The sequence below is a fragment of the Engraulis encrasicolus genome, chromosome 14 (genome assembly GCF_034702125.1).
Source record: "Engraulis encrasicolus isolate BLACKSEA-1 chromosome 14, IST_EnEncr_1.0, whole genome shotgun sequence".
NCBI classification, from domain to species: Eukaryota; Metazoa; Chordata; class Actinopteri; order Clupeiformes; family Engraulidae; genus Engraulis; species Engraulis encrasicolus.
Window position 1 is genome coordinate 39,969,954 of NC_085870.1, and position 21,306 is coordinate 39,991,259.

Here is a 21,306-nt window from a genome sequence, read left to right on the forward strand (position 1 = left end):
ATGGACGGATGGACGGATGGACGCCTTTAAAGGCCTGGGAAGAGATCCTGACCCTGGGCCCAAATGAGAAATCCATCAGGAATGCATTGGACCACCCCCTCCTCCTCATCCTCCTCCTCATCCCCTCCCCAATCCCCCACTCCTCTCACACACTGAGCAACAGTTTTCTGTCCCTCGCTCTCTCTGTCTGTCTCCATCTCTCTCTCTCTCTCTCCCTCTCTCTTTCTTTTTCTCCCTCTCTCTCTCTGTCTCCGTCTCTCTCTCCCTCCCTCTCTCTCCCTCTGTCGGTTTTGCTCTGTTTTTTATTATTCCCCTTCATTGTCTCTTTCTCTCTGTCTATCTCTGTCTGTCTTTCTCTCTCCTCATGTCCATTCTATTCTTTCTCTTTCTCCCTCCACGCCTCCAACTCTGTCTCTCTGTCTCTCGCGTGCTATGGACCAGCTGTTGCTATAACTCTACTGTATTTGCCCTTAGTGTAGCATAAAAAAAGATTGGCCCGCCAGAAAAGCCTCTCTTCCTGGGACAGGGCTATGAAAATACATGGTCACGATGCTATCTGTCTGCCCTCATTTTTTGTGTGCTTAATGCTACGCACGCTTATGTAACATCTGCTGTCATTATCAGCCGCATGTAGGTGAAAAAAAAACATTGAATCGCGTTTCATCTCACTCTCTCCCCTGGATGAACGAATCAAAACAATAAGTGCTCTTTACAGTATCTGGTGACATAGTAAAGATGTCAGCGGACTCGTAGCCGGCCGGCGCAAGACAAGTTAAGAGTTGGGAGGGAAAAGGGGAGGAAGGACATGGGGATTATCTCTGTCCAATTTAGAATTACACGGTCATATCCAGCCGCATTTATGCAAATGTAGCTGGCACTGTTCTCTTCTCCCACAATTGTGTTAGACTCGAGACTTTCGACTGAGAGCTTCTGTTCCGAGCCCAGCTGGGCCTTGTGCAGGAAACCATTGAGGGAAAAATAAACACGATCTATCAAAACCATATTACAATCCACAGACAGGAGATTGGATTACAGATGTGTTGAGGGGGAAACTACTCCTTACTATTGGATGCATGTGTCTTAAGGACTTGTAGGTGCTGGCACGATCTACGAGCCCATTGCCCAATGTGTGATGACTTCATGAATTACAACAAAACAAGACATCTCGAGGTCTCTGGACGCGGTTCAATACTCAGTGGTGTGGAATTAACAGGCAAAAGAACACAAGCTGATCAATAGCTGACCCATGGATCACCCTAATTTTGGGTTTTCATTTTGATGAACTAAAGACATTGTCTCAAGGAAAACTTAATCCTAAACTGTTATCGATCCCCAAGTTCTAAACACAGTAATAATCCTTTGAACCGTGAGGTTCTCTGAAGCACCTTGAGGAAGTTAACTGTGTAGTGACCTCATTATTGCAGCATGGAGGTACCACTGATTCTTATGCAACCCTCTTGTGCTCTTCATCTAAACATCAAAATGTGCCTTTTTATCTCTCTGTTCCCCTACAAATAGAATCCTTTTCCAAGCCATGGACACCTGCCAAAAGGAACTCCTTACCTCTTGCACGCCGCTCATCCATTCTATCTATCCCTGTCTCTTCCCCATCGCTCTTTTTCTCTCTCTCTCTTTCCATTCGGTAACCTAATAAAGCCACAAATTTGTCTTTAGGCCACTCGACTGACGCCTCGATGCCGAGGAACTCACTGATTCGATTGAGCCTTGTTGAAATGAACTCTAGAAACCCCTTTTGGATCGGTTGACCACGTTTCTTCTATCATTTCTCTACTCTTTCTCTCCTTTGCTCTCCCTCTGTCCATCCATCCATCCATCCTTCCATCCCACCCTCCCTAGCCTGTCATCCCATCCAACCAAGGGGCCGCTGAAGAAAAAGAGAGAGACACCGCCACGTGGCTCGCCGTCCAAAAGCCTTCACGACAGATAGGAAATGCGGACGGACGAGAAGGTGTGATGGGAGTTGGTTGGGCCTTTTGGTCTGATGGGGATGATTCATGGCCGATGCTCACAGCTGCATAAACCCAGCCAGAGCGATCACTCCACGAAGAGCCATCCATCACGCCAGGAGTGCAGCACCCATCACAGGTCGCTTCGGGCCTGCTTTGGGGGACTACCAGAGAGCCGTGAGGAGAGAGTGGTCCTCTGTGGACGAGGTGAAGGGAAGAGCCTTGTGGGTTTGGCCACCTGTGTGTGTGTGTGTGTGTGTGTGTGTGTGTGTGTGTGTGTGTGTGTGTGTGTGTGTGTGTGTGTGTGTGTGTGTGTGTGTGTGTGTGTGTGTGTGTGTGTGTATGCGTCTGCATGCAGATGTGAGTTCATGTGTCCTGTATATTGTGACCATTTCCATATGGGTGCATATTCGTGCAGACGAGCGGCACCTGACCTGCAATATACATGTGTTACTGAGGCCATGATTTTATATGTCTGCAATAGAACACATGGTGTGTTAAATGCACATGCGCGCGTGCGTGTGTGTGTGTGTGTGTGTGTGTGTGTGTGTGTGTGTGTGTGTGTGTGTGTGTGTGTGTGTGTGTGTGTGTGTGTGTGTGTGTGTACAATAAAAAATTATGCAGCATTTACCCTGCATAAGCAACTGTAAGTGACATTTTCTGATCCAGACCTTACCTGTTGTAGAGTACATTGGGTATAATGATGATCTGAAGATTTATTGGGTACAATGTGTCTTAAAGGGTGGGGTTGCAGGTATGACATCACATTGGGGGAACTCCCCCAGGATTCTGAGGTTCTACATAGACTCCTATGAGCCTGCGGAACCCCCAACGTGATGTCATAATGGTACATTTTCTTAAAATGGTTAACCTGCAACCCCACCTTTAATTAAGGATGTATGCATGTTTGTCAAGGAGGGCTTGCACTGTACAGTAGTTACTGAATAGCCATGTATGATGGTGATTGAGCTTAGATGGAACAACACTCTAACGTGTGCTCTTTTGTGATTGTATTTGTATGAGTGTATGTGTGATTTATGCATATGTTTGTGACACAAGTGTAGATGCTGGGGTGTGTGTGTGTGTGTGTGTGTGTGTGTGTGTGTGTGTGTGTGTGTGTGTGTGTGTGTGTGTGTGTGTGTGTGGTGTGTGTGTGTGTGTGTGTGTGTCTGTGTTTGTGTGTGTGTGTGTGTGTGTGTGATGCTTATACCTTATTAGATTCCGCTAAGTATAATAGCGACATGCAACATTTTTTACTGCTGATGAAAGGGGAGCTGTGTGTGTGAGAGTGTGACTGTGTGTGTGTGTGTGTGTGTGTGTGTGTGTGTGTGTGTGTGTGTGTGTGTGTGTGTGTGTGTGTGTGTGTGTGTGTGTGTGTGTGTGTGTGTGTGTGCGCGCGCGTGTGTGTACATGCATATCTCACCTGCTCTCACCAGGCCTCAATGAGTTCACTTTGTGAGCTATTGGCGGGTGAAGATGTTGGGGTTTGTGTGTGTGTGTGTGTGTGTGTGTGTGTGTGTGTGTGTGTGTGTGTGTGTGTGTGTGTGTGTGTGTGTGTGTGTGTGTGTGTGTGTGTAATTCTCTAACCTGCACGCGTGCCTCTGTGAGCTTGGTCCGCTGGGCGAGCTCCTCGCGGGTGTAGATGTCGGGGTAGTGTGTGCGCTCGAAGGCCTTCTCCAGCTCCTCCAGCTGCTCGGCCGTGAAGGTGGTCCTGCTGCGGCGCTGCTTACGCTTCAGGGGCAGGTCTGGCTCAGAGTCCACGTCCGAGCCCTCGTCTGTACGGTTACCTGCAGCAAGGGAAGTAAAGGCTATGGTTACATTACATTACATTACATTACACTACTTTGCATTACATTGCATTTGGTAGATGCTTAGATTACATTACATTGCATTTGGTAGACACTTTTTAACCAAAAATCGAGGATACACTCACAACCAACAACACTAGCAGATATACAGTGCACAGGAAATATACAGAACAATGTGCAGATGCCAAGTAGGAGTAGGGCTATTGCATTACATTTGCAATTACATTATATATTATATTATATTGCATTATGGTTGGTTATGATGATATTCATGAAAAAAAAAATCAACCTTAAAATAATGTTAGAGCATCTGTTTCATTGACTTGAATTAGAGGCTCTCAGTGTGTTATAACTGTGCCATGAAAGTTTGCAAAAGGTCAGGACATTTGTCTGAGACATAATGAAGACAATACAGGCAGCTTCAAACACGTCAGGTGACGAATGAGGAAAAAAGGCTTTAGTGTTTCTTCAACTGTCTAGATCCAGATTTTCTTACTCTTTTGTTATATCTGTCAGAAGACATTGCTTTATTTACATAGGTAGCAAAAAAGCTAAAATAATCTTGCATAAACTGTCACAGTGTTTGTCTTTCATTGGCAATAGGATGGGAGGTCTTGTGTTATGGATCTAATCTTATCAATGCCAGCCATCAAAATAATCCTACAGAGACACATACAGTAGTACAAGCATACACAGACAGACACATGTGCACCCTCAGACAGACAGGCAGGCAGAATAAGCAATGCAAGCAACACTTTGCTTCCTCAGTAGAAATGCACCTGGCAAGAGGGCTCAAAATACACCACAAAGGGCCCTTTGAAATCTTAAGTGCTCACTACTAAACATGAAACAACAGCCCAAATTTCTCCTCCATCTACAAACCACTCTCACTGACGCTATCCAGCAGTTACTGAGATAACGGCACCACTACTCACAACAACAGAAAAAAAACACCCTGTACAATTTCAATCTCTTGAGTTGTTATTTAAATGGAAGTGGTCTTCAAAAAGTCTCATCCAGCATCAGAGGAAACTGAGTAAGGAGGGGTGGGGGTGGGGTAGTGGAGGCCCTGGGGGTGGTGTGTGGAGAGGGCTGGAGATGGGGTGGTTGGAGGCAGGAGGAGAGAAATCGCAGAGGTAGTAGTGGTAGCGGAGGTGGAAAAGGGGGGCTGGAGGAGAGAATAATCTGCAGCCGACACCTTGCCTATGCCTGCCTGCACCTCCCCCACCCCCCCTCACTCCACACCTCCCTTTCCCACACCTCCCCGCCCCACTCTCTAACGCTTGCCCGGAGCCACACTCTAAGGCCGGCAATTGCCGAAAACAAGAGACCAGAGAGAGAACGAGTAGAGTAGCACAGGGTAGAACAACAGCATCCAGAGCCCCCTATTGAGGAGCCCAGTTGTAGTGCCTTTAGTGTGCCCAGCTACTGTAAAGAAATAAATGACAATATACTTTAATTACGCTATTCTGGCCGAGGAGAGAGGCACCAGGCGATATGTTAAAATAATAAAATAAAAATGTGGATGAGTGACAGTCAGTCAGTGAGTTAGTCAGTGAGTGGAGTCAGTTGTCTTCTCCCTTCTTCTTTCTCTCTCTCTCTCTCTCTCTCTCTCTCTCTCTCTCTCTCTCTCTCTCTCTCTCTCTCTCTCTCTCTCTCTCTCTCTCTCTCTCTCTCTCGCTCTTCCCGTGTGCTCTTTTTGCATTTTAGCCAGGGGAATACATATTGGCTGGCGGGAGATGGGTGACTGCTGAATAGAAGCAGCAGCAGCAGCAGCAGCAGCAGCAGCATTGGATCCAAGGGCCAAGAGGCGCATCCGTAAGCAGGGATTTCGCTCGCACCACAATGCATTACCATGATAATTGATTTGATACCATGATAAAATTGCATCATAATTTATTTTGTGTACCTCCTCTGTAGTGCCTTTCACATTATGTGGGCTGCTTTTTTCTTTCAAAAAAGGCACACACAAAAAATCGTGCCATAAAAGCAGAGGGGGGAGAGAGAGAGAGAGAGAGAGAGAGAGAGAGAGAGAGAGAGAGAGAGAGAGAGAGAGAGAGAGAGAGAGAATGTAAAAGATCAGTCCTACACATTTATTCATTGAGATGACAAAAATGTTGACATTTTGGGTTTGAGGCAGGCTGGTGTTGCTTGAGGCCCTGTGCCATTGCATCATCTGCATGCACACACAACAAGCACTGAGAGGAAGGAGGGCAAAGCGATTCAGGAAGAAAAATGATAGAAAACAACATCTCTCCAAAAAAATTCTGAGACAATGGGCAAAACAGGAACACAAAAAAGATGGTTCTTCCATGTCTGCTATTTTTTTCTCTTCTCCAGTTCGAGCAGATATGTTTAAGAGAAAGCAAATCTGCATTTAGTGCCAGCTCTGTCTTTTTCCTTTGCTCTTTTCTCTGTACCCTTCTATGCATATATTGTCACTAATTCTCAATCTTTGCTATCCCTCTAGATCTTATGAACTATTTCTCAACATCTACAACCCTCTACTCTGCCTCTTCATTCCTCTCCTCTCTTCTCCTCTTCCACTGTTTCCTCTCCTCTCCCCAGTGCCAAATCAGACGCAGTCCAGTCAGCCAGATACTGAGAGCCCATCTGTCCAAAAGTCAATCTGTGTGTGTGTGGTGTGTGCGTGTGTGTACGGCGCGTGCATGAGCGCCTGTGTTTCTGGGGGTGATGAGTGAACATGTTATGACTTAGATAAGCAGTTACACAGTTGGAGTCTGTCACATATGCAGCTCGCTACATTTACGTTGACAAGATCCTTCCACTTACAAGTTTGTTTCCATCATGTTCCAGAAGACACTAAATGAAAACACAAAAAAACATCTCCTCTTCTCCCCTCCTCTCCTCTCCTGCCCTCTCCTCTCCTCTCTCACCCTCCCTTTGCAAAAGACAAAAAAAAATATAAGCAAAAAAAAAAAGGCCAACCAAACTGGCTCAGTCTCAAGGCCAGCGCCGGAGTTTAATTAAACAAGGAATTATGGGATTATATGGGGCCTATCATTATAGGCCACTCGAGGAGCCTTCTCCCGTCATCTTTTTTGTCTCCCCCGAGCTCGTGCTCAATGATTCTCTACGGATTACAACCGGCCGCAGGACATGAGTCTGCATTCATTAAATCAATTCTTTTTTTCTTCTTCTTCTCTCTCTTTCTGTCCCTCTCTCTCTCTCTGTATCGCTCTCTTGCTCTTGCTCTCCTTCCCCACTGCCTCCCTCCCTTCAGCCCCTCTTCTCTCTTTTAATAAAGATTGATTTTTCCCAACGCTGGACTCCCCTCAGAAAAACCGACCACCCTCTCACGCAAGAAATACCCTTGAACATGGGTGGGTGGGAGCCGGGGGTTGAGTTGAATATGTACATACGGACGGGGAGGCTGGGCAGGCGGATGGGCGGATGGGCGGATGGGCGGATGGGCGGATGGCGGGGTGCTCTAGCCCCCTTCTTTGTTGGTTTTCATGAGGATGCGCTGGTGTAATTCGCCTCTAACTCGGCGTGACTGCACTCCAGACTGCTGCAGTGGTGTATAGATCACTTCCCAAAGTCACCTCCATGCCCTGCGGGGGAGGTGGTGGGAGTGGGGAGGGCACAACGGAACAAGAAGAAGAAAAAGAGGATGAAGAGTTTGTCTATCTCTCTTGCTCTCTCTCTTTGCACTCTCCTTTTCTCCATCTTCCTTCTTCTCTTCCATCTGTTTCTGAGATTTCATTTTGCTAGTTTCTGATCTTCTTCTTCTTCGTCTTCGTCCTCTTCTTCTTCTTCTTCTTCTTCTTCTTCTTCTTCTTTTTCTCTGATGTTTTCTATTATCCTTCTCCATCCTCAACCTCTTCTTATTCTGCTCCATCTAATTCCGACATTTCATTTTTTCTAGTTTCTTCTTCTTCTTCTTCTTCTTCTTCTTCTTCTTCTTCTTCTTCTTCTTCTTCTTCTTCTGAGATGCTACAGTGTTCTCCACATGTAAGTGAATTAGATTAAGAGCCCCCCCCTCTTTTTGTTGTTGCTTGGACAATAGTGAAGAGCTTCAACCATCATTGCAATAAGTTATGACTTGCCAACAATAATCATTGTAATAAGTAACATGCTGGTGGTCTGTGTGATGTTTCCAAATTTAGGGTCTTTTGAATAGATCTTCTGGTTTTGACATTTGATATTTCCTTTCATCTCCATGCACTAATTTTGTAATTTATTAACGCTACTATTACAGTAAGCAGGAGAAAATGGGATGATAATGTGAAAATATGCTATTGTAGAATGACTAAACAAAGCATCATATTGTTGCAGAACACAAGTGTATTGAAAGCGCAAGGGACAATGCCAGTATTAATATCCTATAATGAAATGTTCATCTTTATTCGTTTTAGAACAATTACAATGATTTAATCATTTGTTACTGGCTCCCAAATACAATTGATCAATTGATCTAGTAAGACTCTTGCCTGTCACTTACATTTGCCTCTTTGTGAAAGCCTTAACGTTATTTTGTACCCTGCTCAATAACTGCTATTACCGGTAAGTGGTGTCTAAGAATTTACAATATGGTTTACATCCCCGTTGCATATAGTAGGCACAGTGTAACAAAGTGTGTCACATCACAACATGTATATTATATACACAGAATCATAGAGTTAATGTTTGTGTTGGCCTACAGTATGCACAGTTCATGCAGCAAATGTATTATTCTATTTTCTTATGAGTAGATTAGCATTTACAAGGACAGGCCCTAGAAATCAGGGCCTAGAACAGTGGCCCTTGACACTGTAGTGCGGAAACATGGACCACACCACACACCAGACACAGAGCAAAGCTGCGGAGGGAGAACTGTCTAACGCCTAACCTTCATCCCATCTACAGTACCCACCCACCCCCCTCATCCTAACCAGGTCCGGTGATTGGGCTGTTCAGTTTCATTCAGGAAACAGGGCTCCCCATTAGGGTCCAATAGGTTATGGCAGACTCGTAATGCAACTGGAAACATATGCTGCCCGGCAGACTTCACAGGAATTGAGAGTGACACAGCTGTATGCTTGGCTCTGTTGTTGTGAATTTAACACTCTGGAAATAGACTGTGTGTGTGTGTGTGTGTGTGTGTGTGTGTGTGTGTGTGTGTGTGTGTGTGTGTGTGTGTGTGTGTGTGTGTGTGGGTGTGGGTGTGGGTGTGTGCGTGTACACTGATATGTGTGCTCTTATGTGCATTAGTGTGCATAAATATACAACAGCGAGAGTCTGTTTGTGAATGCATTGGCAAATGTGTGCAGATATGATTACATTTGTGTGTGTGTGTGTGTGTGTGTGTGTGTGTGTGTGTGTGTGTGTGTGTGTGTGTGTGTGTGTGTGTGTGTGTGTGTGTGTGTGTGTGTGTGTGTGTGTGTGTGTGTGTGTGTGTGTGTGCAGGGTTAAATATCTCAGGCCATACATCAGTGCACAGGTCTAGCTGCAATAGACGGCGCAGATTACAACCCGCTGTGAGTGCAAAGTGTTTCAGCGTCACCAACGTTTCCACTCCACTCCACTCTACATCCGTCCGCAAACAAAAGCTCTCGAATTAGAATTTGCATGAGCCTTGTTTGCACATGTGTTGCGCATGATAAATGAAACAACAACGAAAGGGAAAGAGGCGGGGAAGGAAGAAAAGAAATACAACCCTACACCGTTCCAGTAAGCAGTACCAGGAGCGGTATAACAGAATCCCCACGGGCTCTGGGGTCAATTCTCGAGCAGTTTGCCTTGTTCCCAGACAAAACGCTACATCCCGATTAAGCCGACTCAAAATGCCATTCGCACTGTAATTCTATTTGAAGGTTGTGGGGGATATTGATAAAGCACTCAACACTTTGCCTGCGCTCTAATCAAGCAATTAAAGACTAATTATGCCCTATCGAGAGTGTGTTAAAGGCAGGAATGTGTTTTCCTCCAGGGCTGCCAGTGATTTCTTTTTTTAACTAAATGCCGCCGTTGCTTTTTGTTTGCTTGCGGCGGTGCATTCCCAGTAGGGATAAAGCAGGTGCGATGCAGATGGGTTCGGAGAAGAAATTGTCTTTCTTCTTTTTTTTAAGCATTAGTCTTTTTTAAGACCCAAGACTTTCGTCATAGCAGACAAAATAGAGGTGCAAAAGGAAAAAAACAAAATTGTTGCTTTCTTAATTGTCGTAAAGCAGAAAATAAGGTAAGGTTTGTTCCATGAATACTGTGTCTGTGTAAGACGGATCATAAATACATAGAATAACTTTGGTCATTTAAATTTGGAATCTAAACAACTATGGTTTTACATCTCAAGGACAGCCTCTTTGCACCCTTGTTATAAGATACACAAAGGTAGTGAGAAAACATAACCTCTTCAGTGAGCAATTCATTGTTTTATGTATTTAATTATATCCATGTGAAACACTCTGAGTCTCCACTTTATACTAATCTATATACTGTATAGTTAATTACAAACGAGTGGAATTTCCTGTGAGAACATATTGGTGGCCATTGTACAGTAGCAGCTTGTGATATCTGCTCGTAAAGCCTTTTGATGCAGGAGAAAGCAACGGGTAAGAACGCAGTTTATGCACATCTAAACCTGGTATGCCCTCTTTGATGTCGAAAGGGTCGCAAAGTATTTTGACCTGGATGAGCACGACTCACACTGACCACAGAGACACTCAGGTCAGACCCATTAGTGACACAAGGTGTTTGGCAGGTTGGCTTGTCTTCAACTTCCATCACACAAAAAACTGCCCTCTTTCCCAGCATGCATCAGTCATCCCTTCTCCGACCCCACATTCTGCTTTCAGCACAGATGGGATTTCCATCACCAGTGGACCCTTGCCTCCGACCCCTCTACCCCAGCTCCAACCTCACTGCACCCACACACACGCCTTCTCCACCCCAAAACCCCATTGCACCGCACCCCACACTCACCCCGTCTACAACCCTGCACCCCACCCACACACCCCTTCTCCACCCCGAGAGCCCCTTTCGTCCAATCTCCATCTAGACCCCAGACCTCACAGCTCCTCCTTGGTCCAACCCTCGCCTTTCTTTAGCTTCTTCTTTAAAGAAAAAGTCTTTTAAGAAGCAGCCTGCATCCCCCCACCACCACACACGCCACCACCACCCCGTCCTTGTCTCCTACTCACCACCCTACCCAACTCCAGCCCAGCCCCGTCACTATCCCCTCTGGCCCTTTTCTCGTCCGGCCCAGGGGCTGGAGTAGTGCGTCTGGGGTGGTAATATGGCCCTGATCAACTCCTGTCCACAGCTGCAGAGTCCATAAACACTCCAGCCCTGAGGAGCAGGGGCCAAGCACTTCAACATCTGTGGCCAGGAGTCCTGTCCTGCCTCACAAGTGTCATGAAAAAAACTAGATGCCCAGATAACACCCAACCAGACACCCACTCATCCATCCACCCACCCACCCAACGCACTCACCCCCTCCCCCAACTTCCTCAGAGACTCTGGGGGAAGTTCCGCTGAAGGGAAAAATTCTGTCGGAAATGTTTCGACTAGGGGGCTACAAATCGTATTTATTGCCCAACCTGTGCAGTCATGTCAGTGGTTTGATAGGGCACAACAACCACTGAGCATCATCACGTCTACAGTATGAGGCATGTGGCACACAAAGTCAAGTTACTGAGGATAATTAAAGCCTGCAAATCCAATTGTCTGACCTGGGAGCAAGACCAAATTAGCACAAGCAAATTAAGTTGGAAAAAAGTCTGCTTCCTCTAGGATTTTTGCTGTCCCTTATTCATTTTTTTTTACCATGATGTTTCATTACGTCTATGTCCTTACCTAGATTTAGTCTATGTCTGTATGGGAAAGCAAGAAATGTAATTTCAAATTCTTTGTATGAACAGTGCATGTAAAGAAATTGACAATAAAACCTACTTGACTTGACTTGACTTGAGCCTTCCTCAGATGTATGTGGCACACGAAGAACTTAGAACTCATCTCTGGAATATTTCAGTCCCAGTTTATACAGTACTACGCCATTCAAAGTACAGCACTCAGTGTGTTCATGTTGTTGTTACATGAGAAAACAGGATTTATATTTGACATGATGTCATGAGTTTCTGACATGTTTATACATGAAGCTCAGCCAGGGGGACAATTGAAAAAACAAATTAATGCCGGAACAGAAAAAAACACTGCATTCCGACTTATCGCTGAATACCCTGTGAATTAGTCAAGGATAAAGAATATGATAAAAAAAAGCCTCCACGATTTTGTGAGGGTGGAGGGAGATAGCTTCAGTCTCATCTGCGAGATTGCTTTTTGAATCAGTATTAGCTCTACATTACACCAGATTCCGTGCGCGCCTATTTTTCTCCCCCTTAATACCGTAACCAATGGCCTAAATATCAGCAGTACCTTGCAAACTACCCAAGACAGAGGGACAAAACCAGGGAAGGCTTTCAGTATGGCAGCATTAGCTCATAATAGCTCATTTTGAAAAGCATATTAGTTCCAGCATAATCACAATCATGCCTCGCACCCGGCATTTCGCAGGCATTCAAAAGGACCAGCCCTTCAGCAACCCAATCACACCAGTTGAGCGCAACTGACAAACACAGCCACAGGACAAAAATACCAGCCCATTTTTTCCCCTTCTTCTTCCTCTTCTGCATTTTTTTCTCTTGCTTTTTGTTTACATGTTTATTTTGTGCATGCCTTTTGTTGGAGTTGATGTTGCAATTATGCTTTTTGTCAGTCATCGCGTGGCTGGGTAGTGAGGTGGAGGGGGGAGGGTGGTGGTAGACGAAGGCTGGGTGTTAAAAAAACTCATTATCCGCACCCACCATAATGAGCCGTGTTTTGGGACTTGAGATCTGATTCACTATCTCCAACATTCATCTGCCTGGCTGCAATCTCTCTGGCTCGGGGCCTGAATATAAAAACTCTCTTCCTTTCCTCAGGTCTGTGATGGATTGAACCTCAGATACTAGTATGTGTGAGGAAGGAAGGAATAGAGAAAAGAGAAAAAGAAAAAAAGGAAATTGCTCATGGTGGAGAAAGGTTTGGGGGCGGGAATCGTTGCAGGAGGATCAAATAACGTGACAGAGAAATTAGCATTTTTGGAGAAAGGCACAAACTCTTGTTCTTCTTCTCCCCCCTTGCCATCTCCAAGTGTTTGCCAAAGTTTAGGAGCCGCAAGAGATGACAGAAAAAAAAACAGTTAAAAAGAAGTCTATAAAAAGATTTCTTGATTTTACACATGTTGCAAGAGTCACTAAAATTCTGCAAAGAGACAATGGAATTTAAAAAAAGACCAGAAAGGAGAATGAAATTGGAAGCAAACATGCTTTCTCCAGCCTGAGTGTAAGATGCAAGATGTTACGCTTCATTTGTGTGATCTGGTGCCAGGGGCAGTGAATTGGACCTTGTTTTTTTGTCGAAGAGAAATAATAAAGCCACGACGCACAATAAATGAAGATGCAAGTCTAGCTCATTTAAACGACATTAAGGCATAGCGCAACAACAGGAAAATACTTCCTGAAAGCCCCATACCTACCATGTGTCTGCTGACCAAGACCTGAAAAACAGACTACAGATTTAACTTAATAAACTGTACCCTTCCTTTTGAAATGCTTACATCCATCAACACTGCTTTCTGCTCTTGTCGACACAGTCTTTTCTTCCTGAGCATTCCACTGCAGAATTCCAGTACTTTTACCCCTTTCTTTGGGATACATTGACATCCTTTAGAAGATGACAACACTGCCCTGGCGAGAAAGGGAAGGCAAAGAAAATACACCCCCCACCCGCTCCCAAAAAAGGGGCCAAAAAAGAAGAAGAGAGGGGTGTATAATCTTTGGCTCCCACAACAAACAATTAGCTTCATTTTCTTTCACCAAGGGTCTCAAAAAAAAGAACGAGAGGGACAGGGGGAAACACTTTTAAAAGAGTGAGTGCGAGAGAGTGAGAAAAGACAGAGTGGGATAGTGGAAGCGAGGCAGAGGAGCAACACAGAGAGAGAGAGACTGTGAGAGAGATAGAGACAGAGAGAGAGAGAGAGAGAGAGAGAGAGCCCACAACAAAACAGAGGAGAGCAGCAACCAAAGCCGAGGCAGAGGCACACAGGTCCACCCCACCCGAGCCCTGGCCCATCTTTTATGACGGTGTTGATGGGCGTGAAGGCAGGCAGGACCGTGCTTGTGTCCGTGAGAGCAGCCAGAGTGCCTCACCTTCAACAAGGGGAGTCGAGGCCACGGGGGCCCCCGGCTGCTTTTCAGGCCCCATAGACACAGCGCTGCAGGGGGCCATTAGGGGCCTTGAATGGAGGCCTGACAAGCCCGCGCTGCTCCGCGGGGTATCGATAAACGCTGACATATTGACTCGCCATGGCCCCCTCTCTCCACTCCGCTAGGGGAAGGGAGCACAGAGACTCAATATGAGGCGTGAAGGACTCCGAGACACTGCTCACTGCCTATCTGTGTGTGTGTGTGTGTGTGTGTGTGTGTGTGTGTGTGTGTGTGTGTGTGTGTGTGTGTGTGTGTGTGTGTGTGTGTGTGTGTGTGTGTGTGTGTGTGTGTGTGTGTGTGTGTGTGTGTGTGTGTGTGTGTGTGGTGTTTGTGTGTATTGAAGGTGTGGGATTCTTTATTTAAAAAAGATAGTGTGGGAGGGAAATGTGAAGTAGGAGAGTCCATGGACTAGGTAGGGGATGGGCTGGAGGGGCCAAGAAAGGTTTTTTAGCCACAACGTTGACAAGGAAAAAAATGTTTTCCCCATTTCACTTGCCCTACAGGTGGTACCCAAACAAACAAACAAACAAACAAATACAAACAAACAAACTAAGCTAGCCTCAGAAGGTAAACATATAACATAAATAAATAAAATGAAGAAGGGGGAAAAACCAGGACACGTGGACGACAGCAAAGATCTGCAATGTTGAACAAGAACATGTTCGGCATGCGTGGCATAATGAAGCGCTTCTAAATGCTTCACATTCGCCATGACAACATATGACACGGCTTATAAGCTAATGAAGGATATGAGAACCGTCTTCCGGGCTACTTTTTAGGATATGTGTGTTAGCAGAAAGAAAGAAAGAAAGAAAGAAAGAAAGAAAGAAAGAAAGAAAGAAAGAAAAAGAACACAATAAACGACAAACAAAAAACTGTTTCTGTGTGTGCCTTTGCATGTGAAGAGTAGGCAGAATGGAGTTAAGTAAATGGGATAGGGGGTAGAGTGGGTAGAGTGTGGAGGAAGAGTATCAGGCGGAGGAGGAGGAAGAACATTTTTGTCTTCTCGCCCCAGCTCTGCCTTCCTCCTCTTCCCCATCAAATGGGATTGTATTTTCCTGGGGACGAGCTCTCACTAATAACGGCCACAGCTTTAAGTAATGAAACTATGGGACTGGGGACAGCAAATTTAGGGTGAAGCCCAAAGGACTAGCTCACACTATGGTGGAGAACAAAAACCTCAAACAACCCAACCACCCCCGAAATCCACCACCAAACCCCCCTAACCACCCCTCTTTAAATTCGGCCGTCTTGGGGAGCCTAGGCAGGAAATCAAACAGTAACTCTGGGCTTTACCTGACTGCCTTTACACAGAATGAGCAAAAACATCTTTTTTCTTGTCTGGAGGGATGGCTCGAAAAGAGTAATCATGGGTGCCTTGACTATGATTGACAAGTGGATTACTTACTCACACTGGAAATGAGTGTTTTTTAAAATGCCCTGTTGACTGTGAGATGTTATTTATTAGGATGCTATCCCATTGGATGCTGCATGTCTCCTGAAACACTGACAAGGATCCAAACGAGAGCATAAAAATGTGTAGCCATTTTGTGCAGAAAACATAAAATGTTGCAAGTTTGAGTGACTTGTGATCTGAATAAAAATTATGAACTACGGTGAATACAGTTACACTACACAAACTAGACAAAACATAAGATCCTCACATGATGTAATTGTCAAGAAATAGCAAGAATCACAAAATAGAAACAAACACTTAATAAAAATGCAACTCTTATAAAACTATTCATTTCCTTCGGGATTAATTTAGTATCCCTATTATTTAATATACCTAATATGAAGAAAATTAATTTAAAGAAACATTCAGAGCAAGTAATACCTGTCATGTTTCATCTGTAAATGAATACAGGTCTTTCGCATTACTACCAAGAAAGATCATACAAACTTTGATTTCAGTTACAACTTCTTTTGAGCCCTGCGTAGCAAGGAAAGGCCTCAGGTTTTAAATTCAAAAGGAATCCCAAAGCCATGTGGTGGGCTCCATCTCTTTTCTTTCCTTCTCACACTCTTTCTATCTTTCCTTCTTTCTTTTTTCATTCCCTCACTCTCCCCATCCTAGATCTCCCTCCATTCCTCCCTGTCTGCCTGGGTGAGATTTGGTTGAAAATTGAAGTTAAATGTTTCAAGTATATGCGAGTCTCTCTTCTTCTCCCCAAGGACATGCAGGGGCCCTAGCCTGTTACATCAGCCTCTCGTCACAGTGCTTCCATGTTAATGTCGGGAAAATCTGTGCTCTATATTGTGGGTTTAGAATGTACCGGGAAAGAAGAAAAGCATTTTGAAATGACAGGGAAAGAGAGGGGGTGAGATGGTGTGTGTGTGTGTGTGTGTGTGTGTGTGTGTGTGTGTGTGTGTGTGTGTGTGTGTGTGTGTGTGTGTGTGTGTGTGTGTGTGTGTGTGTGTGTGTGTGTGAGTCTGTGTTATCGAAAGAGAGAGAGAGAGAGAGAGAGAGAGAGAGAGAGAGAGAGAGAGAGAGAGAGAGAGAGAGCGAGAGCGAGAGAGAGATGGAAAGAGGCAGTACATTTCCCCTGGGGAGTGAGTAACAGGGGATGCATAAATAAGCCCATTAGTTAAAAATGGGAGTCAGAGCCCTGTTTGAAGTCGGACCGGGTGGCAAGGCTTGCATGGCAAGGCTTGATGCTGCTGCTGCTGCTGCTGCTGCTGCTGCTTGGACCTGTTATGGCTCGCTTACAGAACTTGGGCACCGACCACCGCCCATGCGTTTCAATTTGGACTTGAGCACAAAAAAGAACACATTTCTGATTTGCAACACTCACCGAAACATCTTTTTTTTCTGTGTCTCACTTGTGTAAATAAAAAAAAATACAATGGTGACAACAACAGCAACAACAAGAGCAGAGTAGAAAAAACAGGCCACACGTACAGTCGAAACAAATGAAGATTCCATTTGCTAGGCCGATCAAAGGCATAAAATGGGCGATGTTATGGGCCTAAGTACCATGGGCTAATGGTGATTTTTAAACCATCCGACCATGATGTGAGTGTGTGTAATTCATCTCCGAGGGGGAGACTGGGCATCCACAGCTAAACTTAATTAGTGTTGCCCATTATGTGGGGTATCCCCTCCATTGTAGCAAAAATTAGCGAGAAACGCTTGCTGTACCCCCCCCACAAATGCGACCACCAGAGCAAACCAGCACATCGTACAAATTAGCCGGGAGCAACTGTATCTGCCGTGTGTGTACCTAAGTGTCAAAGTTTTGATAACCACATTTTCAAAGGTATGTCTACCTGCATTTTTAAAACACATAATTGAAATGCATTAACTATCAAAACAAAGGGGGTAGTTGTTTATGGGTGCTTGGTCTGAAACTAAAAAGTGGGCCTGGCTGTATGGCACGCATCTTCAAGTCATTTCTCTGCAGAACAACTGTAGTCAAATGTACAAATCACCTCTCGCTGCTGTCTGTGTATGTGTGCAACCAAAGGCACATCTTGGCACAGAGTTTGGGAAAGTCGGCCGCAGCCTCAAACTAATGCCATCATAAAGCGTTGATGCGTGGCCATAAGCAGGCACCTGGCGAGGGGCAGCACGGCCCGGGCCTGTGAGGCTGCATGCCGTAAAACTGGCCGGCTTTACAGAGACAGGTGCATCGTCTCTCGGGCCACATTTGGGCAGCAGCACAACTCGTTATCGGGTGGGAAAAAGAGGAACCCAGCAGAGCGCCTCGTGCAAACTCCCTGCCAACCCACACCCCCCCCCATCCCCTTTTCCTTTCCCTTTCAGAAGTTCAATCTGCAGTGGCATTAAATCATTCTTCAGAAACATGGCAAATGTGAACTGATTCACAGGCGTTTTTTTTTTAAACTACATCCACACTCGATGTGGGAACATCACCTGTTGCCAGAGATGGCCAGGATAGTGCCAAGTTTCTGCAGCAATGCCTTTCCGTTCTGATCATTCATCTAACTATACAGCTCATTTGATTGCTCCTCTAACAGGCCTGCATGCTTAAAATTACTGTAGCTTCTCTACATTAACTGTACAGTAAGGAACAATGAATATCTAAAACAAGCCTCTCCACCATGACTGCATGGGCAGGGATGATGGCCGGAAGCTAGCATGTCCCCAAGGACCATGTAACGACTCAGGGGGCTCATTTAACAATGATCGCAATAAATACTACTACTATTACGATCATCTCCATCATTATCATGAGCATCAAGATTATCCTACTGAACTTCCACAGGATCCAAATATTTACCAATGCCCCTTCATAAATCTTTTTATTATTTGAGGGGCGGCTAAATGACGTGTGATTATCCTCTTGGGTCAACAGCAAAGCTGCCATATACTTGTTTATTGGAGCTATTAAATTTAACAGGTAGGCTAAAGACTAGATAAAGAGGCTGGCACACTTACAGGGTTCCTTTTTGTTTTGCCATGAGTTCCCTCTTCATGGTGTAGACATGAATGGAGGGGTGGAGGGATTTGGGTGGGGGGGGGGTTGTACTGCTTATCTCAATGTGGGAAAGACAAAAGGGAAGACTGATGAGACAGAATGAATGAATGACTGCCTCTTCAAACCTCGAGGAGCAACCTCTCTGCCTGTGTGTGCACACTACACCAACACTCCACAACAGCAATTCATATTGAATGGCGCCGGGCCTTTAAGCCAGAATAACTCAACACACTTTTAGTTATACTAGAACATGAACGCTGCAATAAAAGATCACAGCAAAGTGGCTTCTTCATTCTAAAAAACTGATTGTCAAACATCTTCAGAGAATGACATGAAAATAGCCCAAAATCAAGCACACAAAACGGGGGCAAATGTGATTTTTTTTGTTGCCCTTCAATGACCCATCTACCCACTCAGGGGCCCCTTCATGTGTGGCATGTTGTGTTCTTTTAAATTTGCAGCAAAACTTGAACAAGAGAATGAACAATCCATAAACAATTTCCAATGGCTCTCCTTAGGTTCGTTTTGAGCCCAACGCAGAAAAAAAAGAAATCTCTGCACCCTCCCTAGGACGCACTGAGAGCAAACTCTAGTCTATTTTGTTGTGATCTTCTTTACTTAAGTCCCAAATTAGCCCAGTTCTGACACATTAAAGACCTCTCGCTGGGAGTTATTACAGTACAGAAAAGCCATAGAGCTCATGCCAAGCAGCCAAGCCGCACACCTTCTTAACAAATCATTGGCTGAATAAAGAGCTACACCTGCTTCAAGGCTGGCCTAAATCGGATTGCCAATATGAAGCACAAACATCTTAAGAGGGCTAAAATATATAAATGAAGCGAAGAAATAAGAAGGAGGGAAAAAAAAACAATACAACAGAAAAATAAATACTCCAGAGCCATCATTGTGTGGCGTCGTAAACTAACACATTATTGATCTTTTCTCAGTCGTCACTATCTGTCCTCTTCTCCTCTTTTTTTCAGTTGTTTGTTTAGAAAAGCCTCATCCCCGCTAATAGCTGTCTCACAGCGTAATCCTCTTCTGTCCCCACCCTGTCCCATTTATGCCCCCTGCCCAGAAAACCCACACCCTCTCACACACACACACACACACACACACACACACACACACACACAGACACACACCCACACACACACACACACACACACACACACACACACACACACACACACACACACACAGAGCAGCTCTAAGCCACCCCTGCAAACCACACACAGAAGCTCGAAACACCCCCACCCCAACTCTCTTTTGCGCTTTCTCTGAAACACACACACACACACACACACACACACACACACACACACACACACACACACACACACACACACACACACACACACACACACACACACACACACACACACACACACACACACACACGTACACACACACACACAACAGCAGCAGCAAGACAACCCAACACAAACATATATATATATACAAACACGCACACGCACACGCACACACACACACACACACACACACACACACACACACACACACACACACACACACACACACACACACACACACACACACACACACACACACCTAACCACCCCAGTGCCTGCTAAGTAACTATGTTTATATCAGTCCCACAACTTTGTTCCTACTTGCCTCACAGAGTTGAACTGAACTGTTTCTTAAGGTCCAAATATCTGGAGAAGAAGGATGAGGAGGAGGAGGAGGAGAGGAGGAGGAGAAAGGAGGCGGAGGAGGAGGAAGAGGAGGAGAAGGAGGAGGAGAAAGGAGGAGGCGATTGTGTTGCTAATGGTGACACCTGCCAGAGCTGTGTCTGGAGCTGCTCGTTCCCCCCGCCAGGGCTGCTGACAGCTTTTGCTGGGCCCAGGACAAAGTCATCTGAAAGGGCCCCCTATCCAATACATACAATGTAATGCATGGGGACCCAATTCTGGGCCCACTATGTCCATGGGCCCGGGACAACATACCCCTTTGCCCCACCCTTGTTGGCGGGCCTGCCCCCGCTCCAGTGTGTGCTGAGCTGGGCTGAGCTGAGCGGGGAGAAGGCCTCTCGGACGGGACGGGCTGGGACGGGAAGGGACGGTGCCCCTCTTTAGGAAGATTAAGTGCGGGTTACCAGGGTCACAAATCACAGAACTCCTGTGATGTGCTATGGCAGAGAGCCAGAGCAAAAAAAGGGGGAAGAGAGAGGGCGTATAGAGAGAAGGGGGGAAAAGAATGGGAGGGTGCTATAGAGAGCTCTGAGGATAGAGGGAATTGGGATAGAAAAGGGGGCCAGACAGAGAAAGAGAAAGATGGAAAAAAAGAACAAAAAGATAAAAGGGAGATGAAAACAGCAATGCTATTCTAGATTTTGGGTGCCTGAATCGTTGTGGATGTGGACATAGTAGTAGCTCCACAAAACACTACACCTGAGAAGAGAAAAGGGTTGGAGACTTAATTTGGTTGTTGACACGCTAAGAGGAAACAAATAACTTTAAATCCACAATTTCCCTCTTGGATATCAATACATGTACTCTCTACTCTGATTTAGGAGTAGAGTGGTCAGAAGCCCAGAAAAGGAGTCTAAGTCATCTACAGGGATAAGTGGAGAACGCGAATTGTTAGATCGACTTTGATGAAAACAAAACACAACAGGTGCTCAAGATATCACTTGGCATGGCATACTTGGCCCAATTATGGACATGAATTACCAACACATTCAGTAAAACGGCAGAACAATAAATACACAACAAATATCAACTTAAAGTACATGTTCCTCTTGGTCCGCACAGAGGGCTTGAAGGGAAATTGTCTCTTTCATGCTAGAGATGCTCTACTCCTCCAAAACTTGCTTAGTACA

At 45.3% G+C, this 21,306-nt stretch overlaps 1 protein-coding gene across 2 annotated transcripts in view; it reads right to left on the reverse strand.

The window, feature by feature from the left end:
* pax7a (paired box 7a) overlaps positions 1-21,306 on the reverse strand; it is an 84,371-nt gene that overhangs the window by 50,859 nt on the left and 12,206 nt on the right. For both annotated transcript variants that reach the window (XM_063215728.1, XM_063215727.1), the window contains exon 5: positions 3,555-3,754. In XM_063215728.1, the coding sequence (XP_063071798.1) occupies positions 3,555-3,754 (200 nt within the window). The remainder of the gene's footprint in view (positions 1-3,554; positions 3,755-21,306) is intronic.